Source organism: Pithys albifrons, chromosome 4 (genome assembly GCF_047495875.1).
Source record: "Pithys albifrons albifrons isolate INPA30051 chromosome 4, PitAlb_v1, whole genome shotgun sequence".
Lineage (NCBI taxonomy): Eukaryota > Metazoa > Chordata > Aves > Passeriformes > Thamnophilidae > Pithys > Pithys albifrons.
Genome location: NC_092461.1, coordinates 22,439,228 through 22,466,845, shown reverse-complemented (window position 1 = coordinate 22,466,845; position 27,618 = coordinate 22,439,228). Strand labels below are relative to the sequence as shown.

Here is a 27,618-nt window from a genome sequence, read left to right as displayed (position 1 = left end):
ATAGCACTGAGGATAGAAGCAGCACCATAGAGGGAAGAATGGTGTATTCTTTCAAAGGCCAAACCTGGGGCTGGAGTAGACTAATCCTCAAATAATCCTCGAGGGCTGAGTGGCTGCACTGGTGAAGAACACAATACATCACAGGGTATGCAGGCCAGATGGACTTTCCTGGTCCAAAAAGGAGATATGAACAGAGGGAAACCTAAACTTTGAGTTATACATGTATGAGGAATGGTCATGAACCTATAGTCTTATTGTGGTCCTTTCTTAAGTCAGGATAAAAAGGAAAAGAGAGTGAATACAGTTAAATGCATGAGACACAGACAGACCCACTGACACAGTGATTCTCTATTCAAGTCTTACCTTCCTGGTAAGGCTAATTGGATACTTCAATCTTGGTGCATTACCTCAATAGCAAAACTGAGAAAGCAAGCGCTGTCAATACATCCCAAAATTATTATTATAGAAGGACTGTCCCTTGTCCTTCAAGAGGACATGGTTGGGGCAACACCTGGGAAGCAGAAGGGCTTCTAGCCTGTGCAGCCCATACAAAATCAAACAGAAAATCTACTGAAGCTTTTCAGGTTAACGGGCAAACTATGTTAACCTACTGAGCCATTACTTACAAGTCAGAACTCAGGAAGCACAACTTTGGGTAGCAATGTGGAGATGAACTGAAATACTGTCTGCTGACCACATGATAAATGCTTGGCAGACTGCATATTATATTAGACAGTCACATTTATGAGAGAATGGCTTTAAGAAGATACCCTGTATCAATAAGAACTGCAATTTGACATAGCAAAGGTTAGGTTTAGTTGCATTTTTACTAAGATTACATACTTCTACATTCTACCATTTTCTAATACACATTTCTACTCATAATGCTTCTCTAAAGTTTTATTTGGATGGTTTATTCCTTACCACCCATGTGAGAGAAAAAAAACCCTTAAAAATAAACCACACTACTACACAAGTCACAGCTCAAAAAGGAGTTAAAAATTCATACAGGTGAGAAGAGTTACCACATGTCTCACAAATCTTAAAGCTACTAAAAACAAAGTTAAAAACAGTCAAAGCATCTATTGCTTTCCTTTAGGGAACCTGTGTTCTCCCTCCCTGATTAAACACCATAATACCCAGCCGAGTAATCCCAGCTGAACGATCCTTACAAATCAATGTAAGTACCACTGCACAGATTAGTCCCTCCCATCCTGCCAAGAAAGTCCAAGCCTTATCCCTGCTTCGGGAAACATTGTCCATAACCCCCTAACATGCTGCTGAGTATCTCCAGCCAATGCCCGTCATGCCCTGCCTGCTCTAGCACCAGTGCTGGGGCTGCTCAGCAAGAATATCGCCCACCTGCTTGGGGAAGTCCCCGTCTGGCAGCCGGCAAACCCCAGGCTTCTTGCACCAGGGATTTTATTTCACAGCCACTCCACAGCAACTTAAATATACAGCTTTCAAGCAAAAAGTGGTTGGATTAACCCAAAAAGTCCATTAGCATTTCTCTTCAGGAAGTGATGGGTCTGCAGAGTTGCTACTGAAGCATTAGTATTATTATAGTTGTTGTTATTATTATTATTAAATTAGGTGTGTCTCTCATCAGTTGATACTCGAGCTAACCTTTACTCCTACTAAGTTTAAACCCCAAGTTTTAAAATTTGCTTTGAACAGGTTTATTGCTGGCTTAGAATGCGTGTTTGAGGATGTAATACAAGTTCCAAAAGTTGCACACAGCAATTAATGAATCAACTATTCCTCCAAGTTAATTAAAGATTGCATTTTCAGCACATAATAGTTACCTAGCTGTGACCGATGGACTTGCAATGTAGGCAACAGGAATATTTCATATTTAAGGTGCTTTTTGTCAGAGTTGAGTTAACAGAACCAAAGTCATATGAAAAAGTAAAATGATTTAATGCCAGGGTAATTTTGGTTTCTTTTTATCCATTGTTTTAATAGTTTAGTATTAACTCCAATTGTCATTTTGGTAAATTAGCTACAAGAGACCAATCTGGGGGAGAGTTGTTTGGAATTGCAACACTGCATCAAAAAAGCCTTCTCTAAGAGTCTGCTGGGGATTAAAATAAATTTACGTATAGAACATTAGAATTTGCCTCTGACTTAGGACTTTTAAATCCAGCACCTGACAAATAATGACGAGCAAGCTTGCCTACCTTAGCCTCTTGCTCTACAGATGAAGGCAGCTGCCATCAGATGTCCTCTTACTGCCTTGGCAGCACCTCAGTATAAACTTTCCATACATTTGTTTGCCCCACTGAAGGAACCGTGTTTTGGAGATGCATTTAATTTCACCTGCACACAGATATGCTGTCCCTGAATTGACTGTCAAATTTAGGCTCTCCTTTCAGGCAAGCTGAGAAGTTGTTTCCAATAATCAAGCAGTCCTTCTGAGTGCAGAATAAGGGAATCTCCCCTGGGCCTGCCAGCAAAGGGTGGTTAATTTGTGAGGAGTTACTGCTGTAACGCAGTGCAAACCTCCACTGCATGAGAAGGGAGCGCCACAGTCCTGCAGCACGGATCCCCAGATGGCAAAGCATATTGCTGCAGTCTCATCCCAAATGGCGGTGTGGAGCCACCAGTGAAGGTGTCTGTACCCCACACCGCTGATGTGAAAAGCAGTCATTTATAAAAGCTCTGTGACGCTTCCCTCTGCTGTACACTGACTCCAAGAACTTCTGTTAGCCAACCTGGTCTTTTTTTTTAAAAAACACAAAGTCCAACCAAAAAATCCAAGCCCAACCAAGCAAAAAAACACTATCAACAACAATCTCGAGATCAGCAGCAATATAAAAGAACAAGTCCTAATTTACCATTCAGTCTTCATTGAAAACCAATTACATCAGCCTAAATTTATCTAGGCCTCAGAAAACCAGAAATATGTTAATGCTTCTTCTGAACTCAAACTCACCAAATCGAGTTCCTTTTTCTTTTAGCTACTCAAAGCCTGCTCCTTTGCAATTTAAAATCCCCCAGGTAAGCTGCACTGGTGAAAATCAGTCAGGATCAGGCTCACACAGAGGCAAAAAATGAAGATGTGCTACACAAAAGACTCATCACAGATTGGCATTGTTCATTATGCCCCTTTTTACATCTGAGAACCATGTGCCTGATTTTACCAGTTGCGTGCATTCCTGGTTTGGGTACACAGGGTGCCCTGTGATTTTGTTCGTGTTCAGAGAGCCCAATCCCCTGCCTAGACTCACCTCCTTGCATGCTCACAAAAAGCTGGAAACAGGACACAAGATACTTTCCCCAAAGGGTATTCTGTTAACAGGCTTCTTAGGAGACAGTCTCCATTTTCTTCGCCCCACACAACAAGGATGTCACCAGCACTCTCAAAAGAGCTTGCAGGGCACCGATGTCCTGCACTGCGCTGCCTTAAGTCACCCCCACCACAGTGCTTAGCAACAGCATCCTAAAAACCTGTGGGCACAGGGTCAGGGTTCACGAGGGGTGAGACAACCTGCTCACCTGGCTCCATTTCACACCTGAAATACAGACCGGAAAAGCAGAGGAGGCTGGTTTCCTCTGCCAAAGCACACCCACGTATTTACGGATCTAGAAAGCCTTAGACCTAGAAAGAGGCAATGCGTCAACAGGACAGAACTTAAGGTAGGCCAAAAGTGTTGCTGTAAAGCCTGAAGACTCTGAAGAACTTCTCTCCATGGCTTTTTAACAGAGTCACGAGCTTCAGGTTAGCTGCTGTGGCAGTAATACTGATGGGTGTCCCAGCAGCAAGCTTCCCCAGCTTCAGTTCCCTGACTGAATGACTCGTCAGTGATGCTACCCCAGCCTTGGCGACTTCATATATTCCACATTCACCCTCTGATATGTATTTTTCTGCCTAGTCTCTAAAACTCATTGTCATCTTCTGAAGAATATTTATGATTATTCTTGAAGGAATGGAGCTACCTAACTGCAGTCACTGGGCTCATCACCCACCTGTCTTTGAGTTGCAGACCTTGTAACTTAGAAACCCATTATCTGCAGCACTTCAGATTTCAGGGGGAATTGGAATATTTTATACAGAGCCTGAGCTCTCCAGGAATTTTCAACCCCTTAAGAAGAAAACAACAAAAACATATACAAAATGAATAATTCCCTTTTGCTCTTGAACAGCAGAAAGCTCATCAAGGAATTGCAAAGTTAAACAAAAATTAGCAGCCCCCATGAAGCCTTGTTTTATATATAAACTTACAAACAGCTTATAAAATTTTAGAAGTGCATGTATATGTAACCTCGCGAGCAACGTGTGTCAATTGGGAGCGTTAACAGATAGAGCCACTGTAAGACATGTTCTTGTGCAGTTACAGATCCACTCAGACAGTGGTGCTGTAACACACCTTAACATCTCACTGCTCCTAACCTCATCTTGTACATGTCACAAACTGCCTGCAATCTTGATTTGGACAGAAAGACTAAAATATTGTTACTGCAATCCTAATCCCATTAATGAAATTATATACTAATTGCTTTGGTCAGTAGCACCTTATATACTTTATTTACTTAAGCAGCTACTTGCTGTTAAGAACTCCAAATTTAGCTACATCTCATGCTATATTTTGAAGGGTTTTTTTAGTTAGCTGGCTTGCCCCATTTAACTCTGTCTTTTTATAGCTGAAAATGTAACTAGCTCGATAGAAGCTTGTCCTTTTTAATAGGCACAAAGAGACTTGGAAAAAGTAACAAATTCAGATTGATCTTCATCTTGAAGCTCCTTAGCTTTAAGAAAAGTGCTGCAACCTTCTTCAACCTCAATGCAAGAATGTCAGCTGCTTTGAAATGATGTATTTCTCAAGTATCCTCACATGACACAGCTTGCCACACCGAAGTGCTGTCTTGAACCACTTGCAGCACAATGTTTACATAAAGGCAGAAACAAATATTGTACTGCTTATCACAGTCAGGTAAGTTGAAAGACAGTGATGACTGAGGTTTATTGTTACAATGCTGCACTGTGATAAAAGATTTTAGTGCAGAACTGACATCAAATTACAATACAGTTGTTTTTCTACAGATTTTGCTTATTCTGTTAAGCTATGAAGTCTGAGGGGTTTTCTCCCCTGCTCTAATTATGAGAGCTTAAAACAAGTTCCAAGCTTGCTATATCTGCTTTACAGACACAGAAAGGAAACAGAGAAAAAGAGTTACAGAAATGTACTGTTCCAGTTCAATTTAGGACAGTCTTAATGTTGCAAGATTTTTTCAAAGCTGCAGGGACCATAAATAATGCAACACTACAATATTATCTTTTGCTATTGTGCTCCTCTTTAAAAAATTCAAAAGCATTTTCTTTGGTATGACAACATATTTTCATTGATGTTCCTCAGTCTTTTCTTAGATGAACCTGAGGACCATCTGACTAGAAAAACAAGCACAGACCTGGTTTTTCTATTTGACAAATTTACAACTCAAAGCACAAGCCAAGGCAGATGTAGTATAACATGAGAATGTGCAACTACCTAAAAGTATTTTTAACCTTTAGTAGTAAAAAACAGATGAAGGTTTTTCCTGTTATCTGATGTGTTTATGCGCCTATACATACTTTAATCATAAAATGAACAAAACACCAACGTATGGTCTGAGAACAGGAAAGACCTGCACTAAGGGCTACTGCACCACATAAAACACTAGAAACCACTTCAAAGTTTCCTCAAACTCCAACAGTCCTCCAAAGTGGACATCCCAAATGGGCTTCCTTTCAACTTGCAGTGAACTAATTTTGAGCATTATCTTGCCGAAGAGCAACACCTTCTTTTGTACTTGAATAAAATGGATTTCAGATTATTATTGTCTTCCTCTTTCAGCACAGTAGGGCACCATTTCATTGAGAGTCACTTACGTTCTTTTCTACCCTATTAACATCTGTAATGTCCACTCTGTCAACAACACCCCTAAATTTTGCCTTCATTAGCAAATTTCTCTGTTGGCCCCTCCAAAACTGAAGATTCACTATAAGACTCTGTCTTCCCACATGTTCCCAATAAAACTCATCTAAAAGTAATCTAGATGCCTGCATGAGGCACATGTATTTTGACCACGGGTTTTTTGGCAGATATTATAACCTGTGAAAAATGCGTGCATTGGTTATACCAGATCAGTGAATAAAGTGAGGTATTGCTGAACAGTATCATTTTTCCAGGGCAACTAACAAGTACAAAATACAGTAAAGGGATCACAAACCTACACTAGTAAAATAATATCCATACAAGTCTTGAGCATAGATGAACCATTAAGTTTCTTCCAAGCCTATTTAAAAGCTATTTAACCCATGGCACTAAAAATCTCTCTTCCACCTCCCAGATTTGAAACCAACAACTTAATAGTGCAAAAGCATTTCTTTTCTATCCATTTTGTGTCAGATTTATTGTCAGGGGGCTGAGCCTTCCTCTATGTTTGTAAGGCACAAAAATCTAAAGGACTAATTTCAGGCTGGAGCTGAGACACACACACATTTGATGTTAATCTCTTGAACTGAGTGCCCTCATTTTGTATAGGTCTGCACATTTGCCTGAAATACAAGGGAAGTTTGCACACAACCAGTTCAGTAGCAATGACTCTACATTTCTACTGTTTTTCCTGTTAAAATATCTGTATTTCTAGCTCAGTTTAAGTGTCTAAAGAATGCTTTTATTGCTGTGTTTCATTTCACTTGTCAAACCAGAATAAACTTCTTTCAGAGAAAGTGTTTTTTTGCTATTATAAGTACATTAGGAAATGTGCCAGCACAGCTGTACCACCAAACCCCTGGGAGACACCAGACCCTGGGGAATGTAAATGGTCTGAGAACAGCCTACTTGAAAGGACATCTTTTAAGGGCAAAGTCATCAGCTCCGAGATCACCAAGCCTTCTTGCTAAAACACCCTCATGGTAAGAAAGGAGGCATTCACTCCAGCCATGCCATCAACAAATTTCTCTGATAGTCTCAATTTGCCTTGGAGCCAACAATCTGACAGATTCATCTCTGAACTTGCTCTTCAGAAAGAGTTCTCTCTGTTTTGTATTTCACCAGCTTAACACAGCAGGAGACATGTATCCTGGCCCAAACAGCTATGCACTTTTGCCATGCTGAAGAAGGGCTGAGAGGTATTTTTGTTTTGCTTTGTTTGGTCGTTTTCTTACACAGAAGGTTTATAGAGATACACAATGACGGAAAGATATTACCACAAACATAAACACTGTATTAGTAGACATCTCGGCTCCTACAGTAATGAAAACAAATTAGATCTCTTTCAGTAGTTTCATTTCAGCTACATACTAAAACCATCTTAAACTCCATGGGTCTTCACCATGCTTTATGACTCAAGTGGTTATTCCTTATCTTGTTAGCCCACATTTAATGCCATTATTTTTTGTTTAGTAAATGTTTCGTTGTCAACTGGCAAGTCTGGTCACTGTCCTGAACTTTAATTCAACCCCCAGGTGCACAAAGACAAAGCTACAACTACTCTGCAGCTTAATTCACTGTCCTCCTCCCTACTGTGAGTCAAGAATTATTATAGTACTTAGAAGCTGCATCATCTCTCACCATTTCCATGTCAAACGCTGCATACAAAACAAGTCAACCTACAGAAAGGCTACCCACCATGTCAAAGTAATACCCTATGGTCTACCCTATGTATTAGGATACAATCTGACAGATGTTCACATTTCAGTCTTGATTTCATCTCATCAGAAGTGGCTCACTTAACACTGAACAAAACTGGTCTTCCTCTTCAAAAATAGCACACACTCTACTAAGCAGATCTCAAACACATATTTGACAGAAGTTTTGCAGTAACAATATCCTCATTTGTCAATGGGGAGAATGTAGGCAGGCAAGGTCAGTGATTTGTTTCATTCCATGTAACAGCTAATTCCTTGAACAAGTGTTTCTAACTCTTTGCCTTGCTCCACAAAGGCACAGGTGCCAACCCCAAAAAGTATTTCCCAGCCTCAGCTCGGGAGAGGATTGAAAGAGCCCAGGGCTGCTTCAGCATGCTCATGTAAAGAAACATACACTTAGCAGTGTCCTGCAATGATTTCTGTGGTCCAGTTTCATCAAAACCTTGAGTCCAACTATTCTGAGCAGCCTATAAATGCTCAAGTTAAGGATGGTTAACTAATGGCACCTGGGAGCCAGGTCTGCTGCTGCCATCATTAACTGCTGAGGTTTGCAACCCCTTGTTGGCATATGCGTACGTCTGTGCAACCCCACAGCGCAGGCTTCAGACGTTTGTTACTCCACACAACTTCCAAAATGAGTGAAAAAATGAACAAGGAGCCTGCTATCAATAAAGCTGCCAGCCTGCCCAAGGTCACTTGTCTTCAGACCACCTTCTTTGAGCATGGACTGGCTGTGAACACAGGCTGGATGCTCTGCAGAGATGCAGGGCTTACAGAAAAAAAAAACTCAGAAAACCAGAAAAGTTCCTGTAATTGAACTCTGTACCATTTTACGCTCTTCTTGCTATCTCAAGTCTGACCTCGTTCATGAATCTTTAATCATTTTTTAAACATAGAAAATCATGTTGATACTTAAATAAACACAACTTTGCCACTAAGAAAGTCTACTTTCACATTCACCCAAAACCACAGTAATTTATTAGCCAAGTATTTTTAGTGACATCCATTTTTTTCAGACATACCACAGTATATATTCTTTTTGACATAACTAAGTTAAGCTATACTTGCTGATATAGACCATGAGTGCATTCCAGTGCAACTTGTTTGTCTCAACTAAAGGAGTTACGTTCCCATGCTGGAAAAATCTTAAAATCTGCAGTCCTGAACTTCCCAGTCATCTGGCTGAACCAATCTTTATTTTATAAACAGATTAGAAAAAGCATTTCTAAGAAAGATCATGTACAAGCTATAACTTGAACCGGGCATTTTCCTCTCAGCCATATGATGTGTTACATCTTTACGTGACAATCTCCTTTTTCTAGAATGTGAGCTCCTGAAAATTGTTTTAATATGCAGAAAAGGATACTAAAAACCTTAAACTAACTCTATACTTTTTCAGACTGCTTAACCTAAATTTGCTGTAATACTCTCAACCAACTTTTAAAATCCATTCAATTTTTAAGCACAAGGACAACGTTTGTTTAACATTTTAAATTCTTCCTTTACTTAAGAGGAGCTAAAACTGAAAAGGAGGGGCACAAAGTTGTTGAATCATTAGGAATCCTAAAGCAACAGAAGCCTTTGCTAGGACAACTGTTGTATACCAAATATGCCCCACCTCACTGTTGTGAACAAGTCTTACCTCACACTTGTCCTATTTCTTATCCCTGGAAATGTTTCTGATGTAGACATTCCTTGCTAACTTTTTTTTTAGTTTTTTGGATTTAGGTGTTTTGGGGTTTTTTTTAGAAAAAAGGAGCACAGTCAATTTCTGTATTCATTTCTATAATGATAAAAGCTATGCTTAGAAGATGAAGTTCATAAAAAGGTAAATTAACTTATACTTTTCTCCACCTAAGGCACTGGAAAGGACAGAAACAAAACGTTAGGACACTTATGAGGACCAACAATGGAAGGAAATTGTTCTACACCCTCTCACTACTTTAACAGAGACCAAAATCACAACCTTGAAGGTCAGGGGAAAACAACAATCCAAAACTTGAATATATGTCTCAGAATTGTTTGCAGACAAGAGGGCTATATTGTGTCAGCTATTAGAAATTACCTGCTCCCACAAGAGAGATCAAAGGTGCATGGCTGGTCAGAGACAGAACAGAAGTCAGTTCACTGTGCTTTAAAAATGGTGGTGGGAGTAACTCAGGGCTTCATCCAGTTAAATGGATTCCATTCTGGGGGAAAAAAACCATCTGATTCCAAAATCATTAAATATACTGCTGTTAAAAGGTTTCTTGTGAAGCTGAAGTCCACCCAGTCTCAATTCAAGGAGCAGCTTCTGGCATTACAAATGCCTCTAACTTTGCCCCGCCACTGCTACCACACTTTTGGAAAACAGTTTCATAGAAAATGGGGTCCGTTTTCCCCAGTCGCCTTCAGAAAGCACAGAGACACAGAGTTAACACTGTACTTGATAAATCTGTCTGCTTTTGCCGACATAGAGAGATGTAAAAAATAAAATAGCCTTCCCTCAACAGTCACAGTGATCTCAAACATGCATTGCAGAAAAATGGCAATGAATTTCTGATCTACTGATAGATGATACTCTTAAATGTCAGACTAAGCAGAATAGATTTATTTCAGACTTGAACACAACAGTCATGAAACCAGATTAAGGCCCTAGAGCTTTCCATGTAATCAGACACTGAAAGGCAGTTCTCTCTCCATTAAAGCTGACCTTGCATACTGACATTGTACTTTTATCTCAAAAATTAGAGATACTTCTTAAAAGAGTATTTTCAAAAGTGTATTTCATAACAGACAGCATAGTGAGTATGCAGATTGTTTCCACCTCTAAATGCATCCTTCCCCTTTACATGTCAAATTGCTTTTGAAATTCAGAATTTGATTTCGGCTAAAGGTGTCAGAATTGGCAATTAATATTCTGATGCGGCAGAGACACTGTTTTTACTAAACAACTGCTATTGTTATGGCATGATTAAAAGCCAGGCTATATAATAAATCAACTTTCCTAGCTGGAAAGCTCATTAGTACTGAGACTATTTTAAGTGCCTACAGCCATGTTTTGACATTTGGCTATAACACCCTCACTGCAAGGTTCAAAAGCTTCTTACATAAAGCTAAATACACTTAAAACATTACCCCTAAGAGGGAATGTGCAAAACCCAAGTACGTGCAGAAAAAGGGTAGAGTGGCATAAACAAGAATTCAACTGAGCCACGTCAAAAATGTCACCCAGAAGTCATCAAAAGAGCCTATGTTGATAGTATTAATTTCCATCCTTCTGCTCTAACATGTTACGAGAACAAATTTAGTCAGTTTACAAAACGTAAAAGCAATAAAATTATGCCAGATAACCTATCAACATATCAACATACCATCCCAAGATCTTACAGTCAACCTGCATGGATTAAATTAGAAGAGAGTTCAATTAGGGACTATTAACTCAAATGGAAGAAATAAGCCACCTAAGAGGAGGAGAAAGACGTGAGAGCACACATCTCCCCATACCATAGACAGTAAACAAGTAAGTCTATAAACTATTAAAAAATAGTGAAATCTATTGCATTTAGCTGCTTTAGCAATGGCAATGATGTAATTTGCTAAGTAAATACATTAACAGAGGAAAGAGTGCACCACCCATGGGATATTAGACCTTTTTTTTCCCCTCACAAAAGACATATAAGAGCACAAGAAATGAGCTCAGCTCTGGTACCTGGGAGAAACATCTCATCACTAGTAGATACTGAGACAATGTTTTCCCTCCCATATCTGAATTTTTCCAAGCACACCATTTTCAATGGAAGTGTCAAACCAATGAGAAATGAAAAGCCTGGACCAACACCAGCCGCAGGCAGGGCACGCAGGCTGCTCCCTCCAGGAGCCCGGCGAGCCTGTTGCATCGGGCTGACCGCAGACAGGCGCTCGCCAGGCAAGCAGCCACCTCATCCCGGCACTGCCGGGGCAGTCGCCCCAGCACGGAGTGTTTGTGCCGCCGATGACATCACCTCGCTGAGCTGACATACCTCTGGGGCGGCGTGCCAAAGGTAAACAAACACATGATGCGAACGCCTGCCTCCCGCTAACAGGGCAGACGCTCCGAGCAGACCAGTGTTCGTGCAGCTTCCTCTCGGCACCTCCGCCCCTCCCCGGAGCCCCCAACGCGGCAGCCTCGCCCTGGCGCTGTGGTGCCCCAGCTGCAGCACAGAAAGCAGTTGTTCCACGAGATGTCCGAAAGTGCGCACCCCCAGACAAGGAGAGAGGGCATCGCTGTGACCCAGCCAAAAGATGCAAAAAGACCCCGCGTCCGACAGGTAGATTTGCTCTGCTTCATTAGCAGCAGGAAATGCACATCCCTTAATAGTAAAGACAAAAGTGAATTAAAAATGGCATTTATTTTACAGTTGATTTCGCAGTGCCTCTCATTAGTGGTGAGTTACTTAAAGAGTCATCGCTACAGGATTATGCTCCCTACTAAGCTACCTTGTTTTCTAGTAGGTAACACACAGGGAGTGAGGGAAATAAATGCTCCCTCTTTCAGAGACAGATTTGTAAAGAAGCAAGAGAATCACACCACTCAGAACCCCAATTTACACCTTCCCCTCCCAATGCTTTAGACAAAAATTTAACAATAACAAAAAAGGAAATTTCTTGTTTAATTACTCTAAATTCACATCTTGTGAATCTACTCCCCTCTGCCCCACGATAACTGCAGATAGAAATCTTGAAAGAGAAGGTGAAGGCAGTCCCTCTCTTCCGTATAAAAAAACCCCAAACCACTGCTTCAGATGCCCTACACCCATACAGCTTCAGTCCCTGAGGGATGGGTAAGGGTGCGTCATAGACCATCTTGAGCAATTTCCCAATCCAGCTCCATTGCTCTCCCAATGCAACTTCTCTGCCACAGCAACCACCTCTCCTCCATCACAGCCAGAAGGTCACTGCAAACCTGGTAATAACTACCATTTTTCCATAGGCCACAGAAAAAAACAGGTTTAAAACTTACCTTGACAGTCACATAAATAGGGAAAATTCATTTTTAGTATTGTAATACTTCTTGGTTTAGGCTTTCTTAAAAATCCTTATTTTTTTCAACATCTCGATTTGTGAAACTCCCAATGAACAAAGGCTGCAGGGCAACCCATGTGACACCCTATGCAACCAAGACAGAGGGCTTCTTCACTACTACCCTGTCAGAGAAATTTAAAAAGATAGATACACTGAATCCTGAGAGATTATAAACAGACTTAACATACTATATTTGTCAACTATGAGATATTACAATGCTTTTTTATTCCTATCAGGTGGCCTGAGATGAACACGATTAATTTTAAATACATCCAAAAGTTAAGATTTGCAAAACTGATACCAAAAAGTTGATACATGAAGACTAAAATAAAAAAAATAAATTAAAATACAATAAAAATAAATTCATCAGTCAGCTGCAAATGGTTTTCTCTGAACATGCAACAGTTTAAACAATTTTTGTTCTGTTTCTTCTCATTTAATTGATTTCAATGAACCTTCATTATATGATATACAATCTTCCAGCTGAACTCAATCAGTTTCTCTGTCTTCCTGTAGCTTGCTGTAAATCTCTCAAACTATCTGTACTAAACACCAACCTACTTTGTCTTCTCTTTTCATATATTTTTTTCAGATTTCTTGTCAGCCCAAGGGTTTGGGAACTAATCCACTGAGGGAAGTTAAACTTCTATGCAGCTATTAGGAGTGCCCTCCTGCTAGCTGTGCTAACAAGATTCATCACCAAATATAAATGGAAGTGTTCTCCAAAACAAGACAAAGGCACTGTAATGAGCTGGGCAGGAAGCAGGGCCTCCACTCTCTGCGAAAGATTAGTCAGTTTAAATCTTTCTGTCACTAATGGTGTTTTTTTTCTTAGGCTGGGCAATGACAACAACATTTGTAAAAAGCAGGAGAATTCATGAATGTCTGGCAGTATTGTTTTTGAAATACAAACAAGACTATGTGTTTTTCACTCCACATTCTCAATTCAATACCAGCTGGATTCTGCAAAAAAATATGGGTTAGTTCTGATACACCAGATAACCGACTCATCCCAGTCAGATCCAAGTGAAGCACTTCAGAAGTAGCATCGCCAGTTACTAAACACACCTCCTTAGCTACAAGAATGAATAACAACATGCCCTCAACCTCCCATGCCTATCCTGAGTCAGATATAAAAGAAAAGATATTACAAGCACGTAGTAACAACAGTGGTGGAGAAAAGGAGTGCTACACAAGATTATTTCTCTGGGCTAATGTTGGGCATTTTAATGCTTCATCTACACCCATGCTTATTCAAAAGTCTGCCCATATTTTCATGGGCTTGTATTTTTTGGACTGATGCAGTGGGCTGGAAGGGCAGTTTCCACCATGCTGACACTTACTATCTCTTATAGAGATATTAGTGACTAGCCAGCTAGGTACAGGAGAGCATCTATGTCAAGAGTCAGCTGTAGTATGATGCAAGCTGGCAGATGCCCTGGATCCCTCCAGTTTCACGGGGAACAAGTCATCTATACATATAGGCAGGAAATCTAATGCCAACTCAATCAGCAACCAAAACATATTAATTGTCTCACTACAGGCAAGATTTTCTACCATGACCAAGCAAGAAAAAACAAAGGATGAACTGGCTGTTGACAAAGGACAGCTGTTGGCTAAAACAACTCATCACCATTCCCTTTCTGCTGCTGTACCATGAAGTTCAGCTCAGCTTTGTCTGCAACTGCAGTGACAAAAAGCATCAAGTCCAAAAAGAGCTAGGAGTGTTTCAGGAAAGCAAAACTGCATGTAAATGCATTAATAAAAGGAAGATAAATCTTTCTTCACAGACCTATGGCAAAACATATTTGTATAGAAACCGACAATCATTCCATAAGTGCACAAATACAGAAAGTGCCAGAATTGCATGTTTGATACTTCCACTAAAAGGCAAGAGGACAGAATGCATCGTATTTATGCCTGGCTTCAAAATTCTGATTAAGAAGTACCTACACAATCTCAAAAAAGTACATGTCAAGTAGCAATAAAAAGTATTGCCCATAAACTTCATATCTGGGACTGGAGTTGGCACTATTTGCTGCTTGCTAGAAAACAAACAGAAAAAATGAGCTCCAAAACATGCCTCAGCAATGAAAATTCCAGAAGTACAGAGAGAAGAGAAACAGCAGTGGCATGAATTCCAGGAGTCAACAAAGTGTGCTGGGCTTATAGTTTTCTATAGCATAGTGCATTCTGCCACTGTAATTCATACAGCAAAGCTCTTCCTCAGTAGTACAGGGAAATCTATGATAGATTTGTCTTGCTACTGAGACACATTCAAAGTTAAATTTGGTGGCATCACACCGCAGCATCACAGAGCAGCCAAGAGGAACAGAGGCTGTACTGCCAGAGCTCTTGGGGAAAGAGGAGAAGCAGCAGCAGCATCCTTTGGGACAGGACAGGGAGAACAAGTGCTGGAACCCATCACCTCTACTAAAGGTCTCAAAATGGCATCTCAATGTGAATGCAGGGCTTTTGACTGAAATCACCACTATGGTCCCCAGCTCTGCTTCACACCACCCCTCATTACTACTGGACAGTGTACAAATGCTGTAGGCTACACACACTGCAGAAAACCTGTAACTGCAAAATTTTAAACATTTTTGACTGCTGAATGTCTTGCAAAGTGAGATGTGGATGAGTGGTCTACAGTGTCCTTCATCTCCACACTCCACTCCTGAAGAGAAAAATTTTGAATAATAACAATACCTATCCCATCCTAAGCATGCTCTCATTCCTCCTTCTCTTGGTGATTAAAGGTGGTAAATAGTTGTTTTGATCATTTCTTCACCTCCTTCCTTTTCCTCTTTAGAAAAGGCCATAGAATTTAGATATTTTTCTTCTTCAAATCTAGAGGCTTTACTACAGCTTCTGGAAGGACTGTTCCAGAAATATTTAGACTTTTTGGTCATTAAATGCCAAATCCTGGCTGGCTGTTGTTGTTAACTTTCTGTAACTTTTAATAGGTAGCTGAAGCGTATCTGTGTCTTTGCATCAGTGGATATTAGTATTGCTAGCAAGACAAAGCTTGTTCTTTCCTATTATGCTTATGGAGAATATAGGAAAGATCATAGTTCTCAATCTTTGCATTGAGTAACTTTACAAAATTTGCACAATTATCAGAGTCATTGAAAAGTGAGTATTAAATAATGGCTTAGATATAAAAATACTTATTGTTAAAGTAAGCAAGCTTATTAGCATACCTACACATAATCAATTATTAAACTATTTCTGGGAAAAAATACTATTTCATCTGTAGTCAACTTTGTACATGTGTTTCCCATGAAACCTTCCTATTCTAAGGACTCCTCACTTTATAGAAGTATCTTCTGCTTCCCAATCTTTACAAGACATTCTTTTGAAATAAAAAGCTGAACAGTTATAAAGCATCTGCTTGTATAAAAACAGAGATTCAGCAGGAAACACGTACTTGAAATACCCTTTACAAGAAAGGGCTTATTCACACAGGGACAGTTGGCAGGGCTATCTCAGTCTCCACTTGAATGCTCTTTTTCCAGTTAGTGTTGAAGACATTCAGATGCCTGGGAAGAAGCTAATCACCATTTTTACAGGCAGTTCAGGTTCAGAATTGCAAGTGCTTGTACCAAAAACTCTCCCAGTGAAAAGCAAAGAGCCATAAGTTAATGTTCAACAGAAATTGGCAAATCTGTTGCAGTCACTGAGCAATGTGGACAGGTGTGAATTGAAAGTGCATACATCGAATAACATAACAAGTACAGTTGCTCAAAGTTCAGCTGCAGCATTTAACGCACAATACACTAAAGAGAAAAAGGCAGAGAACACCTAACACATGAAATATTTTAGCCAATTCTAATCCTTACACAATTGCTGCTCCTGTGAAACACAGGAACAAAAGCTTTAGATCTACTAATAGGTAGACAGTGAAGTCAGCAAGCAATGTTATATATAACTGGAAACAAAAATTGTCCTAGTCTGTTGGAAATATCTTTATCATCAATGTAATCAAGACATACGACATACCACCAAACAAATTAATTTGCAGTGGTCCTGCAAGTTGCTTCTGGATAGGGGTTTTATTCTTAAGCTTTGAACCAGTGTCAGTGCTGTAAAGCTTTAAATAGAAAGTAATGGATAACAAAGTTTTGTGTAAGAGTAGAAAAAAACCAAAGCACACAGTGGCCACAGAACCTAAAAATCCATTTCATGTTAATAATCTAGTCTTCCTATTTATTATGTGACTAATGTGACTGCATGGGAGCTAGTTCAGACTATGTCATAACTCCCACTGAAGCTCTTTGTGTTCTACTTTTCTATGTACTATTCATTAATCAGTTACTGGATTATGTGCCAGCGCTTAAAAGACTTGTACTTTGAAGTTCTTGGACAAGAATGCTTATTATTATTTTGTATGCTATGAAAGAATGTGGATGCTCACACTTGGACAGGGAGGACACACAAGACGTGACATCACACCACATTTGTGGTCACTCCCATTTTCAAAAAGGTACCAAAGCAGCAGGTATCATGCCTGTAAGGTACATTGCTTCTCTCCAACACTGCATAAAGGCAGAAGTGTTGCAGCCCAGCACAGCATTACTGGCCATCTTTGGGCATTCAGGTTTCAGTTCTTAATCATACCACTAACACATAACAGCACCAAGATTGACAATGTACTATATACTCACTTCAGCAACAAAATTAGAATTTAGAAAATACTGGATTTGATTGCTGTCAGTCAGCTGATGTAGAAGAAAAATCCCAAACAATCTGAGTGATCTTTACTTCAGAAAACACTGGGGAAAATGTTAACTGGGTCTTGCTTTAGAAACAAGCATTAAACTGCCCATACCCCTCTGTTCAAAATTTTCTTTAAAGTTAGCTGTTTCCTAAATTAATTTGGACCACCACGTAAGAGATTTGTCTTGAAATGGCTGAGACAGAGCCACATGTCAGGTGGCACTGTATGGATCCTTCTGTGGTACACAACAATATTGACAGAGGAAAAGAAGGATCTGAAAAGGAAGTAGGAAAATGTCAGGCTGCAAAGCTGGTATTTTGCTATCAAAACAGTATTACCTATTCCTTCAATAAATGTTCAAACTTCAAAAGCAGCAGCCACACATAACACATGAACTCGGACCAAACAGGATCTGTTCACCCCCCAAAAAATCCCTTCATTAAAGGAGGTATATTTATAAATAGGTTCAGAAGTCATCTGTATAGATCTCAAGGATTTGCACATACTGAGATAGGTGAAATTAATATAACAGTACCATTCTAGAACAAATGAAAAATTGAATTTATAAACTGTGCTCTATGCATGCAAGCATGCCACAACACACTGCCTGTGTTACTGCAGTTTTAGACTGGATTACATTGCAACCTGTTCTATTTTCAGTTGGAAGTAAAGCTTTAAAAACACCAGAAGACTTGAAGCGTGGAGAGAGGACCAAGTTAAAATACAATCCTCATTACATCTGGGACCTGTTTGTGAAACTTAAATGGTCTTGATAATCTCTGAGTCATGAAATTCCAGTCTTGCTGCCCTTGACAAATTAAAAATGCTGGATTTTTAAAGGACAAAGTTATGCATGCCATATCTGGCAACTATTTCAGGTAATATGCTTGTAATCATGTTTGTTTCAATGATCCTGTTCTAACTGCATTACTATTAGCTTTTGCACTGATGAAACAACATTTGAAGACGACCTTCAAGGACTTGGTTTCAAATTAAACCATCAGGAACCCTGAGGGCAAGAAGGTTCACTGGTTAAGACAGCACTCTCTGTTATAAAATATTTCAAACCTAAAAAAATAAAGCTGAGCTGAACAGGCTCTGCAATAATAGTAACTGTTGTCTTTTAGGTATCTGAACAAACAGAAATCAGCAAAGACAGACTTTTAAGATTTATTTTAACATTTTATGATTGGTCTTGTTGGCTTGAAGAAGCTAAATTACTATACCAGCCTTACAACGTCTAGTTCTGGACTTTCGTTTCCCAAACAAGCTGATTTCTGTCATGGAAAGCAAGTAAACAATGCTTTTCTTTTTTCCTACTGCAGACACTGAGCCAGAGCCCTGAACTCTTCTTATAGCAGTCAAAGATTCTTTTTAAATGCAACTTTAACATTACAAATGTTGAATTCCGTTTCAGTACTTCCCTCCTCCCCGCTCCCAAAAACAGGAGAATATCCCTGTCACCCTGCCTAGTAATCCCATTTTGGGCTACAAGGCTTGAGATGCATCCAAGTCCTTCATCATCTTTACTCACAGCTCAAAGGACAGTTGTGACAAAAAACAACTTCTTCAGCTCTCCTCCTCCAAGCATCCAGAACAATATTTTTTTCTCCCAATGTGAAGGAGAAATGGCAACATGGAGGCCAAACCATGCCTGCATTCCCCTGAGGAGCCTGGACTCCCACCCATTGCTCCTTACCTTGGTGATTCAGGGAGATGCGGTTAGATGGTTCTTGGAAACCCGGTTCCACCAGATCACGCCGACCATGAGCTGAAGTCTGATCTACATTGTCCTAAAAACAGAGGAGTGGAGTATCTTATCAAAACCAGGCATTCTGCACTCCCTGTAAACTACATTACACAGAGTCAAACCACCGATACAAAGTACCCCTGCTATACCTCTGAATGGAGAACCCAGTGTCAGAGAAGGTGGGGGGGCAGATCATAGGGGTACACGCAACTGTCACATTAATACGTGTGGCATGAATCCAGAATTGCTACTGGCTCATCTGTACTCCAGTTTGCATTTCAAACTGAGAAATAGTGATGCAAATACACTTCCTAGTTTAACAAAAGTTTCTTGCATCAAATTATACAGAGGCTTGGGGCTTTATTTTCTTTCATTCCAAGTCTGTGTCTTAGGGCTTTGTAACCAATTAACTGGACTGAAACAGATTCAGTAGTGAACTACTAAACCTCAAGAGGAATCAGAAGTTCAGTTTAGATAAACATCCATGGCTTTGGATGCCAACCTGTTGTTTTTTTCATACTAGAACTCTCAGAAGATCAGGTTTCATGAAGTTTTAACACAAACTGAATTTGGCTCAGTCTGAAACACCATGGTTTCTCACAGATCTTGCCAAAGATTACAAGTAGGAAAAAGTAGGGAAATGGAAATATAAACAAGAAAATAAGAAAATCAAGGTAAGTTGTATTTTAGACGTATGAGAAAGAGATTTAAAGCAGGTATATAGTTTTACAAAGTCAGCATACCTTTGCATATACCAGTTAAGGATGGGTATGGAAAAATGTATAAAGTTGAACGCAATGATATATCACCAACCATAAACTGCTGCAGTACATACGTGACTATATACATGATCCTGCTGTGCCCAAAGTGTGAGATAAATACACCATGGCATGACCCACATTTATGTCAAAACATAGGAACCACCTTCACAGCAAATGACATTGTAATTATGGCAGAACAATAACATGCACACAGTGAGTGGCAATTCAACTACATGCAACTGTGAAGCCTCAGCCCAGCATTTTCAGTTTACAGAACATCAGCTAATGTTCAAAAACATAATGGATGTAGTGTTTGGGGCTTAGAACTGCATGTAGTTAAACAATATATGAAATAAATTATCTCTTAATTGGAGAGACTGTCTCAGCCAATACTTGAGCTTTGATTCAAATACGCAAGTGTCTTCACCTTTAGGGATCAGTTCAAGACCCCACAGGCATCTATAAGACAAAACCCATGAACAGTGGTATGACTAAGGAAGATTTTTATGAGTAAACAAGATATGGTAAGATACAAATGACATCCATCTATGCCAAATACAAATAGGACTACTCAGACTGCCTCTATATTGACTATGGCCACTTATAGCTCTTCACATTGGCTATTGTTTCATGAGCCACATCTTGCTTATCACACATGTTTATGTAGTTGCTTCTTAGGAATCAAAAAAACCCCAAACCACACCAGACCTTCTGTCAGCACAACTATCTTTTGTTCTTACTTCCTTGAAACACAGCAGTATTTGTTAGCTCTTTCACTGGAGCTAACTGAACACGTATTTGGATAAAGCAACTCATGAGCGCCTGTCTCTGTCAAATCCCTTGCAACTGCGGGGTATCACATTCTAACATTACCAGCACTTTGGAGCGCAAGGCATTCTCACTGGATATATCTTATTTTCTCTGGGACACCACACAGCCATCACTGACCTGGCCCGCATCATTTCAATTTTAAATTTAATGCAGGAAATTTGGGACTGGCAACACAAGAAGGCAACTGCAGAAAAGACACACAAAATTAGGAGTCTGTTCCCCAGAAAGTTCAGTGTAATTGATTCAGAGGCACCAAGGGCAACAAGGGGGAGGAGATGCTTATCTGGGAGAATTTTCAGTCAAGAGCTAAAGCTGAAGCTGACTGCTGTCAGGACAAAGCCTAAGAGGTGAGCATCCCAGGCACTGAGAAATCACCAGAACATCCCTCCCTAACACAGAGCTTTTCTCTGCATCTCCCTCCATGCAATTCAACATGACAAAGTTTTGTGGGGTAGCTAAAAGCCCACAGATGGAGTTTAGCACTATTATTTCCATTTCCCAGGAATAAATCCCAATGTTCAATGCATGGATGCAGTTATATACTGCCTTTTGGTTGGGCAGAGCAACAGGTCATCCCAAAAGAAATAAAAGAACAAGACAACCAGTTGTAAGATATTTGTTACATATCTAAATGTGTTTTCAGCTGCCCCAACACATACAAGTCCCTTCCACAAGGCAAGATTCATGCAGTGTAGCAACAAAGGTGAAATGGGGCCAAGATGCATAATTTTGCATTTGGCTTTCCCACAGCAGTGACACAAAAACTTTTAACTGAAAAGACCTTATTTCAGGCTTACACCTGGCTCCAAGCCTGTAACTCTTCAATTAAAACTGTTTTTTTGTTTTTTTACCTAGCATTTGCCAGTTATTTACAGGAATAGGATACACCCCCTCTGGAATCACCTTACATCTGTACCAGAAGATGCTGAGAACTACAGGCCTTACTCATGAAGTTAAGTCAAAACCATGGTCAAAGTTTTCAGAAGCACAGGTTACAGTGACTAATGACTGCCACTTGCTGCCCTTATAAAGCTGATGCCCCTGCCTGTTTTGTTCGGAGTAAACACCTGCCCGGAAGGTCCAGAGTTTTCCTGCTGGCTCGAGCAAAGCACAGAGACAAAGGTTTCCTCCAGACACTGAGGGCCGGCAAAACTCAGGTGCTAAAGCAAAGCAACAACCCATGCATAAACAAAGCCACACCTGTTACAGCAATGCAGGCAGTGGAGGGGAAAAGGTAAGGGCGGTGTAGTTTAAAGAGCTAGGGGTAGTTTCACATGACCCTTCAGAATCTGTTTGTGTCCGTTGTGCACAGACAAACACTGGCCCTTGGCCAGCTGCAGCAGAGATCGGACACTGGAACAAGGTTAAAAGAAGAAAGGGGAGGGGGACAGGAAATAAAGTTATATAATTGTTCTGTGCCAGCAGCCTTGTTGTCAGGCTCCAGCTCAGGGCTGAGGCCATGGCCCTCGACAAGGTGGGCACCTGCTTTGATCCATCACCAGCACCCCCCCCAGCCGTCACGGCTGAAACCAGGCTCCAAGTGTAATTTGTTTGCTTCATGGTTTAATCCCCAGCTCTCCCTCCTTTTCCAATAAATGCTCTCAATATGAAATTAAAGCATGTTACTTAACTTACTGTACCATCCAGCTATTGTAGTATTTTTAGAAGCCATCTGAGCATTAGCCCTCCCTGACTTGTTTTCATATACTATTTTCTCTGTCAGCATCTGCAACCAAGGCTGATTTAATCAAGAGACTAGCAAGAGTGATAGAAGGATCTGAGGCAGGGTTTATTTCTTACAGAGTCCTTTAAAACATTAGCTTTCATATAGCCAAACACACCATCATTACAGGTCAGATTATGGTGTCCTTTTGCAAACCTATATTGCACGACACAAAATGTGACACGCTTGCATCGCATTAAGAGCCAAAGTCCACTCATAGACAGTGTTATCTCTACGTATCAGTAACCAGGACAATCTGGATATAATTTTCAATCTATAACCAAGCCTTTCAAGTTGCAATCCTTCAACTATGACATACATTGCTGCTGTTTGTGCTAGCATGATAAGCATTTCAGTTATCAAAGAAAACATTAAATCTTGTCTTTTAGTCAGAGAATCAGACAGCCAGATACTATCTGCTGTCTGCACAGGTGCTCTTTAATCACTTCTTCAGCTCCAAGTGCTCCTGTTGTCACTTGCAGTTTAGCTCAGAAGACTATTTATCAGTATGAGACAGCATGATTAGGCTGACCAGCGTGTTGCTGCTACTCCAGTGCTGCTTCTCTCATCCTAGTTTCTTCACCAAAGGTTATCCAGTCAGTCATTCAGGATAATTTTACAGGTAAATAGCGCCTGGAGAAGGGAGGAAGCAGATTTGAAAGTACAAATAATAAAGTATCATCTATACTTCCCTTCTCACTGGTTCTTTGTGAAGAAAGGGGTCTAACATCAGCAGAGATAGAGCAGCTTTCTTGAGAAGTCTGGAAATCCCCTCTTACTGAAGGCTTCCACTTTTTCTAACTTCAACAGTCACTGGAAGTTTACAAGATGAAGAAAGGCTACAAGTGGCAGCACAGCTTCTCGGAAGCTCTGGGAGCATGGCCAGACTGAGGATGTCCAGACCACCAAGATGACAGTCCCTGGTTTTGGATTTACTGTAGCTGTCTGCAAACCCACAGTGCCGTGCCCCCGAACAAAAGGTTCAATTGAGCAAGAGTCACGCGTACTCATGCCAGCAGTCCCACAGCGACAAATTAAGATCATGACATACTTCTGATATTTGTACACTGTCCAGCACAAGAGAAAGTAAAGTCAGACGTGCTGACAGGTTCCACCGTGGTTTAGGAGACTATCAAGGCAGATACACCTCTGTTTGCACAGAGGCACTCCTGCCATGCCAGGAGCTCCCTGCCCACCTGGCAATGCTCCTTCGCCACACCAAGGTAGAGATCTTAAAACTAGTTGAGCGTAAAGAGAAAATGAGCCAAGCCATTCTTTGAACAACCTTAGCTGTACTCTGTTCAGGCAACTTATGCAAAGCAAAATGAGGTACCTTATGCTCGCACAGACCGAGGAAGCTATTGCAGAATGCTCAAGCATAAGTAGTTTCCAAATAAAGGAATCACAAAAATTTGCTGAAGAGGTGTCCACTAAGAGCTGTGAAAAAGCAGACGCAGCTCCAGGCTTCAGGATTAGAAAGGGGATACTTGAAGAAACAACACTCTTTGTATCTGCAACTTGTTGCTCTTAGAGGAAGGACAGAGATGGAGGAAGATTTTTTTATCTGACCCAGTAGTGTCATTCTTAACATGCTCCTGGAGTTTCCTTATGCAATAAACAGATTATGCTGCATTTCTTCTGAGGACTGCTTCATAAGATTCCTCACTTTCCAAACAAAAGACTATTTGCATTTATGTAAACTAACTTCCTGCACTGCTTTTTAAGCTCTGCACTGTTTTTTAGGCTATGCTGCATCTTTAGACCAAGATTTTGCAGCTTACTTAAAGCAACAAATGTGCAAGAAGAGTAATCGACTCAATTATGCTAAGTACTGACTAGCCAGCTATTTATCCAAATAAACTTTCCTATAGCTTACTGGTATCCACAAACGTCCATAGAGTTTCTTTTCACTCTATTTTACTATTAGCCCTGTGAAGGCAAACACACAAGTTATTACAAGAATAAATCCAACTGACAGGTCCAGACCTATGCTCAAGTTCTAATCTAAACTCCACAGTCCAGATCAATTAGCAATTCATGTGACACTCCTTTATTAAAAATACAGCAGCACAGTCCCCTAGCAGACAGCTGTTTGGTACAAGGTATTTTCAGCATGCTGACACCCCAGAGTTTGAGGAAATGTGTCCCAAGTAAGAGTCCTGAGGGAAGAGCAAGGCTCTCGGGTTTGTCCAAAGTCACTTCTTTGCAAGCAATTTCAAGTTTACTCACAGTTTCTATGTTTAACTCTTTTCTGCCAGAGTGTTTAACATGTCATAGAAAGAAAAAACAGGCTTTGCACACTAGGCGAAAAACTTTAAAGCACATTCTCAGACAACCCACATATTACATAATTAAAGACCTGTAACCTGGTTTCCTGCCTCTTAACTATAGTCATTTGACTAGGTAAGAGCCAACTGAAAGGCTCAGTAAGTCAACAGAGTAACTGTGAACCTAGAATTTTAGCATTCCCATTGCTAAGAGAGCTTGTACAAACAAGGGCTTAAAATAAAGCCACTTAGCTTTGTCAAAAGCTGAGCTCTCTCTCCTGAAGTAGCAAAACCACTAACTGCAGGAATCCTTCTGTTTTTACAGTACTGGCTGTCAAGACTGGGAGCAATAACCCAAGAGACCAAGAACAAACAAGCTCAGCTTAGGATTACAGGAGTAGCAAAGGCAGCAGTACATTCCTTCCGACACACAGCAGTACCTCCAATCCTTAGTGCTGCAAATCACTGAAAACCTAGGAGGGTGAACAGACCTATTGTGATTTACACATTCACATAACCATCAGGAGATTTACCAGCCCACCATGCAACATACACAATAGCTACAAGAAACACGACAGATCAGGAATTAGCAAAGCAAGAAGGAAAATGAGACAGATAGACAAGACAGACCTGTGCCCATGGTCCATGTCTCTGCAATGGCAGGGACTTTGTTAAATGAATCACAGGAATTATATTACATCCCATGATACAGGGGAAGGCAGAAACGCTTGTCAGTCTGACCTTGGAGGAACTTCTCTCCTGACCCCCTCTGGGCTTCAGCAACCCACTGCACCAGAAGTCCTTCAATTCAGCTAAAAATCAGGTGTTTGGACCCTGGTGTCGACACTGAAACCGCATAGTGTGCATACCCCAAGTCAGTGAAGTGCTTCTTCCTAAAAGCCATGGGTTGACAGAGTTAGAGAAGCAACTACTATAGGCTGGGCCAGAAAGTTATTTTTCTGATGGTGCTTCAGATTTATTTGTATTAGTCCAGTTATGAGACCTTCTACTACATGCATTGCAACTGCTATCAGGGCACACCAAAAACTACTGTCGCCTACTAGCCAGCTTCTTCCTGTCCACATCCCCACTCCCAGTGTCTCTTTGTCATCCAGGAAATTAATTAATTAATTAATTAATGTAGTCCAAGAGCTGGACCATAATTAACAAACTCCAACAGTTTTCTGGTAGGAGCAGTTTAATAATAAAAGACTTTTCTCCAGTAAGGCAGGAGTGAGCATACCACATTAGCTGACAGCTCCAGCAATGCACTTTTACAGCACGCAGACAGGCTAACATTACAGATTCAGCTTCTAGGCTGGGCTCTGCAAAACTGGCATTAACAGGATTTTCAACACTACTGAACCCAAAATTCAGCAAGAGCTACATCAAAATAAATTTATCTCACTAGATGCAGTTCTCTTGTAATAATAACTAACTGCTTCTGCAAGAATTGAGCTGTTCCCTAGTACTATGCACAAAGAAAATGGATAGTATATTCCACACTGTGCACTTTTTGGAACAGACTGCCATTTATTATGGCAGAAGAAATTCAATGCATCATGGTTGCTGTCTTTTAATCAGCTAGCAAGGAGGGAATCCAACTGACAGGCTTAGAAATGCTAAAAGCTTTGTTCTATTTTTAATGAGACTAAAACCACAGGGAGACAGTTTACATAGTTTACAGCTAAAATTCAGTCTTGAGATACAGGAAAGAAACGACTGCACAAAGTTCTCAGTGAAAGTAATCACTCCTTAGAGGTGTCTTCATCTATAAAGTACTTAAAAAAATGAGGCATTTACTCATTGGTAAAATACCTTTTACATTCTTTTTTAAAAACAAACTAGGTTGCTTTCCATTTCTAACAAAACACCACTGAATAATGAAGTTTATATTAGGACATTCTTCACAGTAGAAAAATCACATGCTTACATGGACATTTTGTTTCTTCTGCATGTGCCCATAGATCCTGATTATGTATCTTTAGCTTATACTTAATTGTAAGTTAGCCTTACCACCAAAGTAAGTCACTGTCACTGAAAAAGCTACCAAACGCCTCCCCTTTGCTGCAAGTTCTAAGCTCTTTAGTTTTGGTCAATACTGACTCCACCAAAAAGGCCCTGAAAAATCTGAGTTTCATGAGAGAGAACTGTATTTACCAATAGGAAATAAATTGAAAAACTGGGTTTTGTTACCATGAGAAAGTATAAAGTCAGCCAAAGCAATATGTCATATTACTCTTCTTTTCAAAGAGGCTTTTCAGTGACATTTTGCATCATTCTTGTATCAAAGAACTGAGACTTAATAGTCTATATTACTTGAATTAAGCTAAAAGTATAAGTTCATACATATTAAAACTATTATATTGGATTTTGCTTACTCAATCTAAGGCAGTAATGCAACCCATAACAATGTGGTGTTGCTCCTAAAATCTTTACCCTATTCAGGAATCTTTACCAGAGTCACTTTCTATGTTTTGTGTCCAAGTTTCTGAAGTGCATAGTCAGACTATATTCCTTCTTCAACAGGAACAGGGAAAGACTTGTACCCTCGTGCTATGGAAAATTTCAGCAGGTCACACACTTGCAAACACACCTGTCCAGTCTGAGAAAGTGTCTTCAAAATTATATTCTTTTAGCTTGTATTAAAAAAAAAAATTTAAAATCTCCATATATTCTTTCCGTGAAATAAGGTACAGGATATTTGATCTTTTTCAACAGACTGCCCTCCCAGTGCTCAAACTTGTGAAAGACAAGGTCGCTCCTCTGTTCTACTTGGCATCTACTTGGTTATAGCAGCACTGCTGGCCAGCTGCTTCATGGAACACTACCTTTGGGAGTCAGGATTTGACAGCATCCTTGCACCACGTGGACAGGAGACGTTCTGCAA

The 27,618-nt window shown here is 40.2% G+C and overlaps 1 protein-coding gene across 3 annotated transcripts in view; it reads right to left on the bottom strand.

Moving 5' to 3' along the window:
• GRB10 (growth factor receptor bound protein 10) overlaps positions 1-27,618 on the bottom strand; it is a 138,787-nt gene that overhangs the window by 64,710 nt on the left and 46,459 nt on the right. For all 3 annotated transcript variants that reach the window (XM_071553621.1, XM_071553624.1, XM_071553622.1), the window contains exon 3: positions 19,096-19,189. In XM_071553621.1, the coding sequence (XP_071409722.1) occupies positions 19,096-19,189 (94 nt within the window). The remainder of the gene's footprint in view (positions 1-19,095; positions 19,190-27,618) is intronic.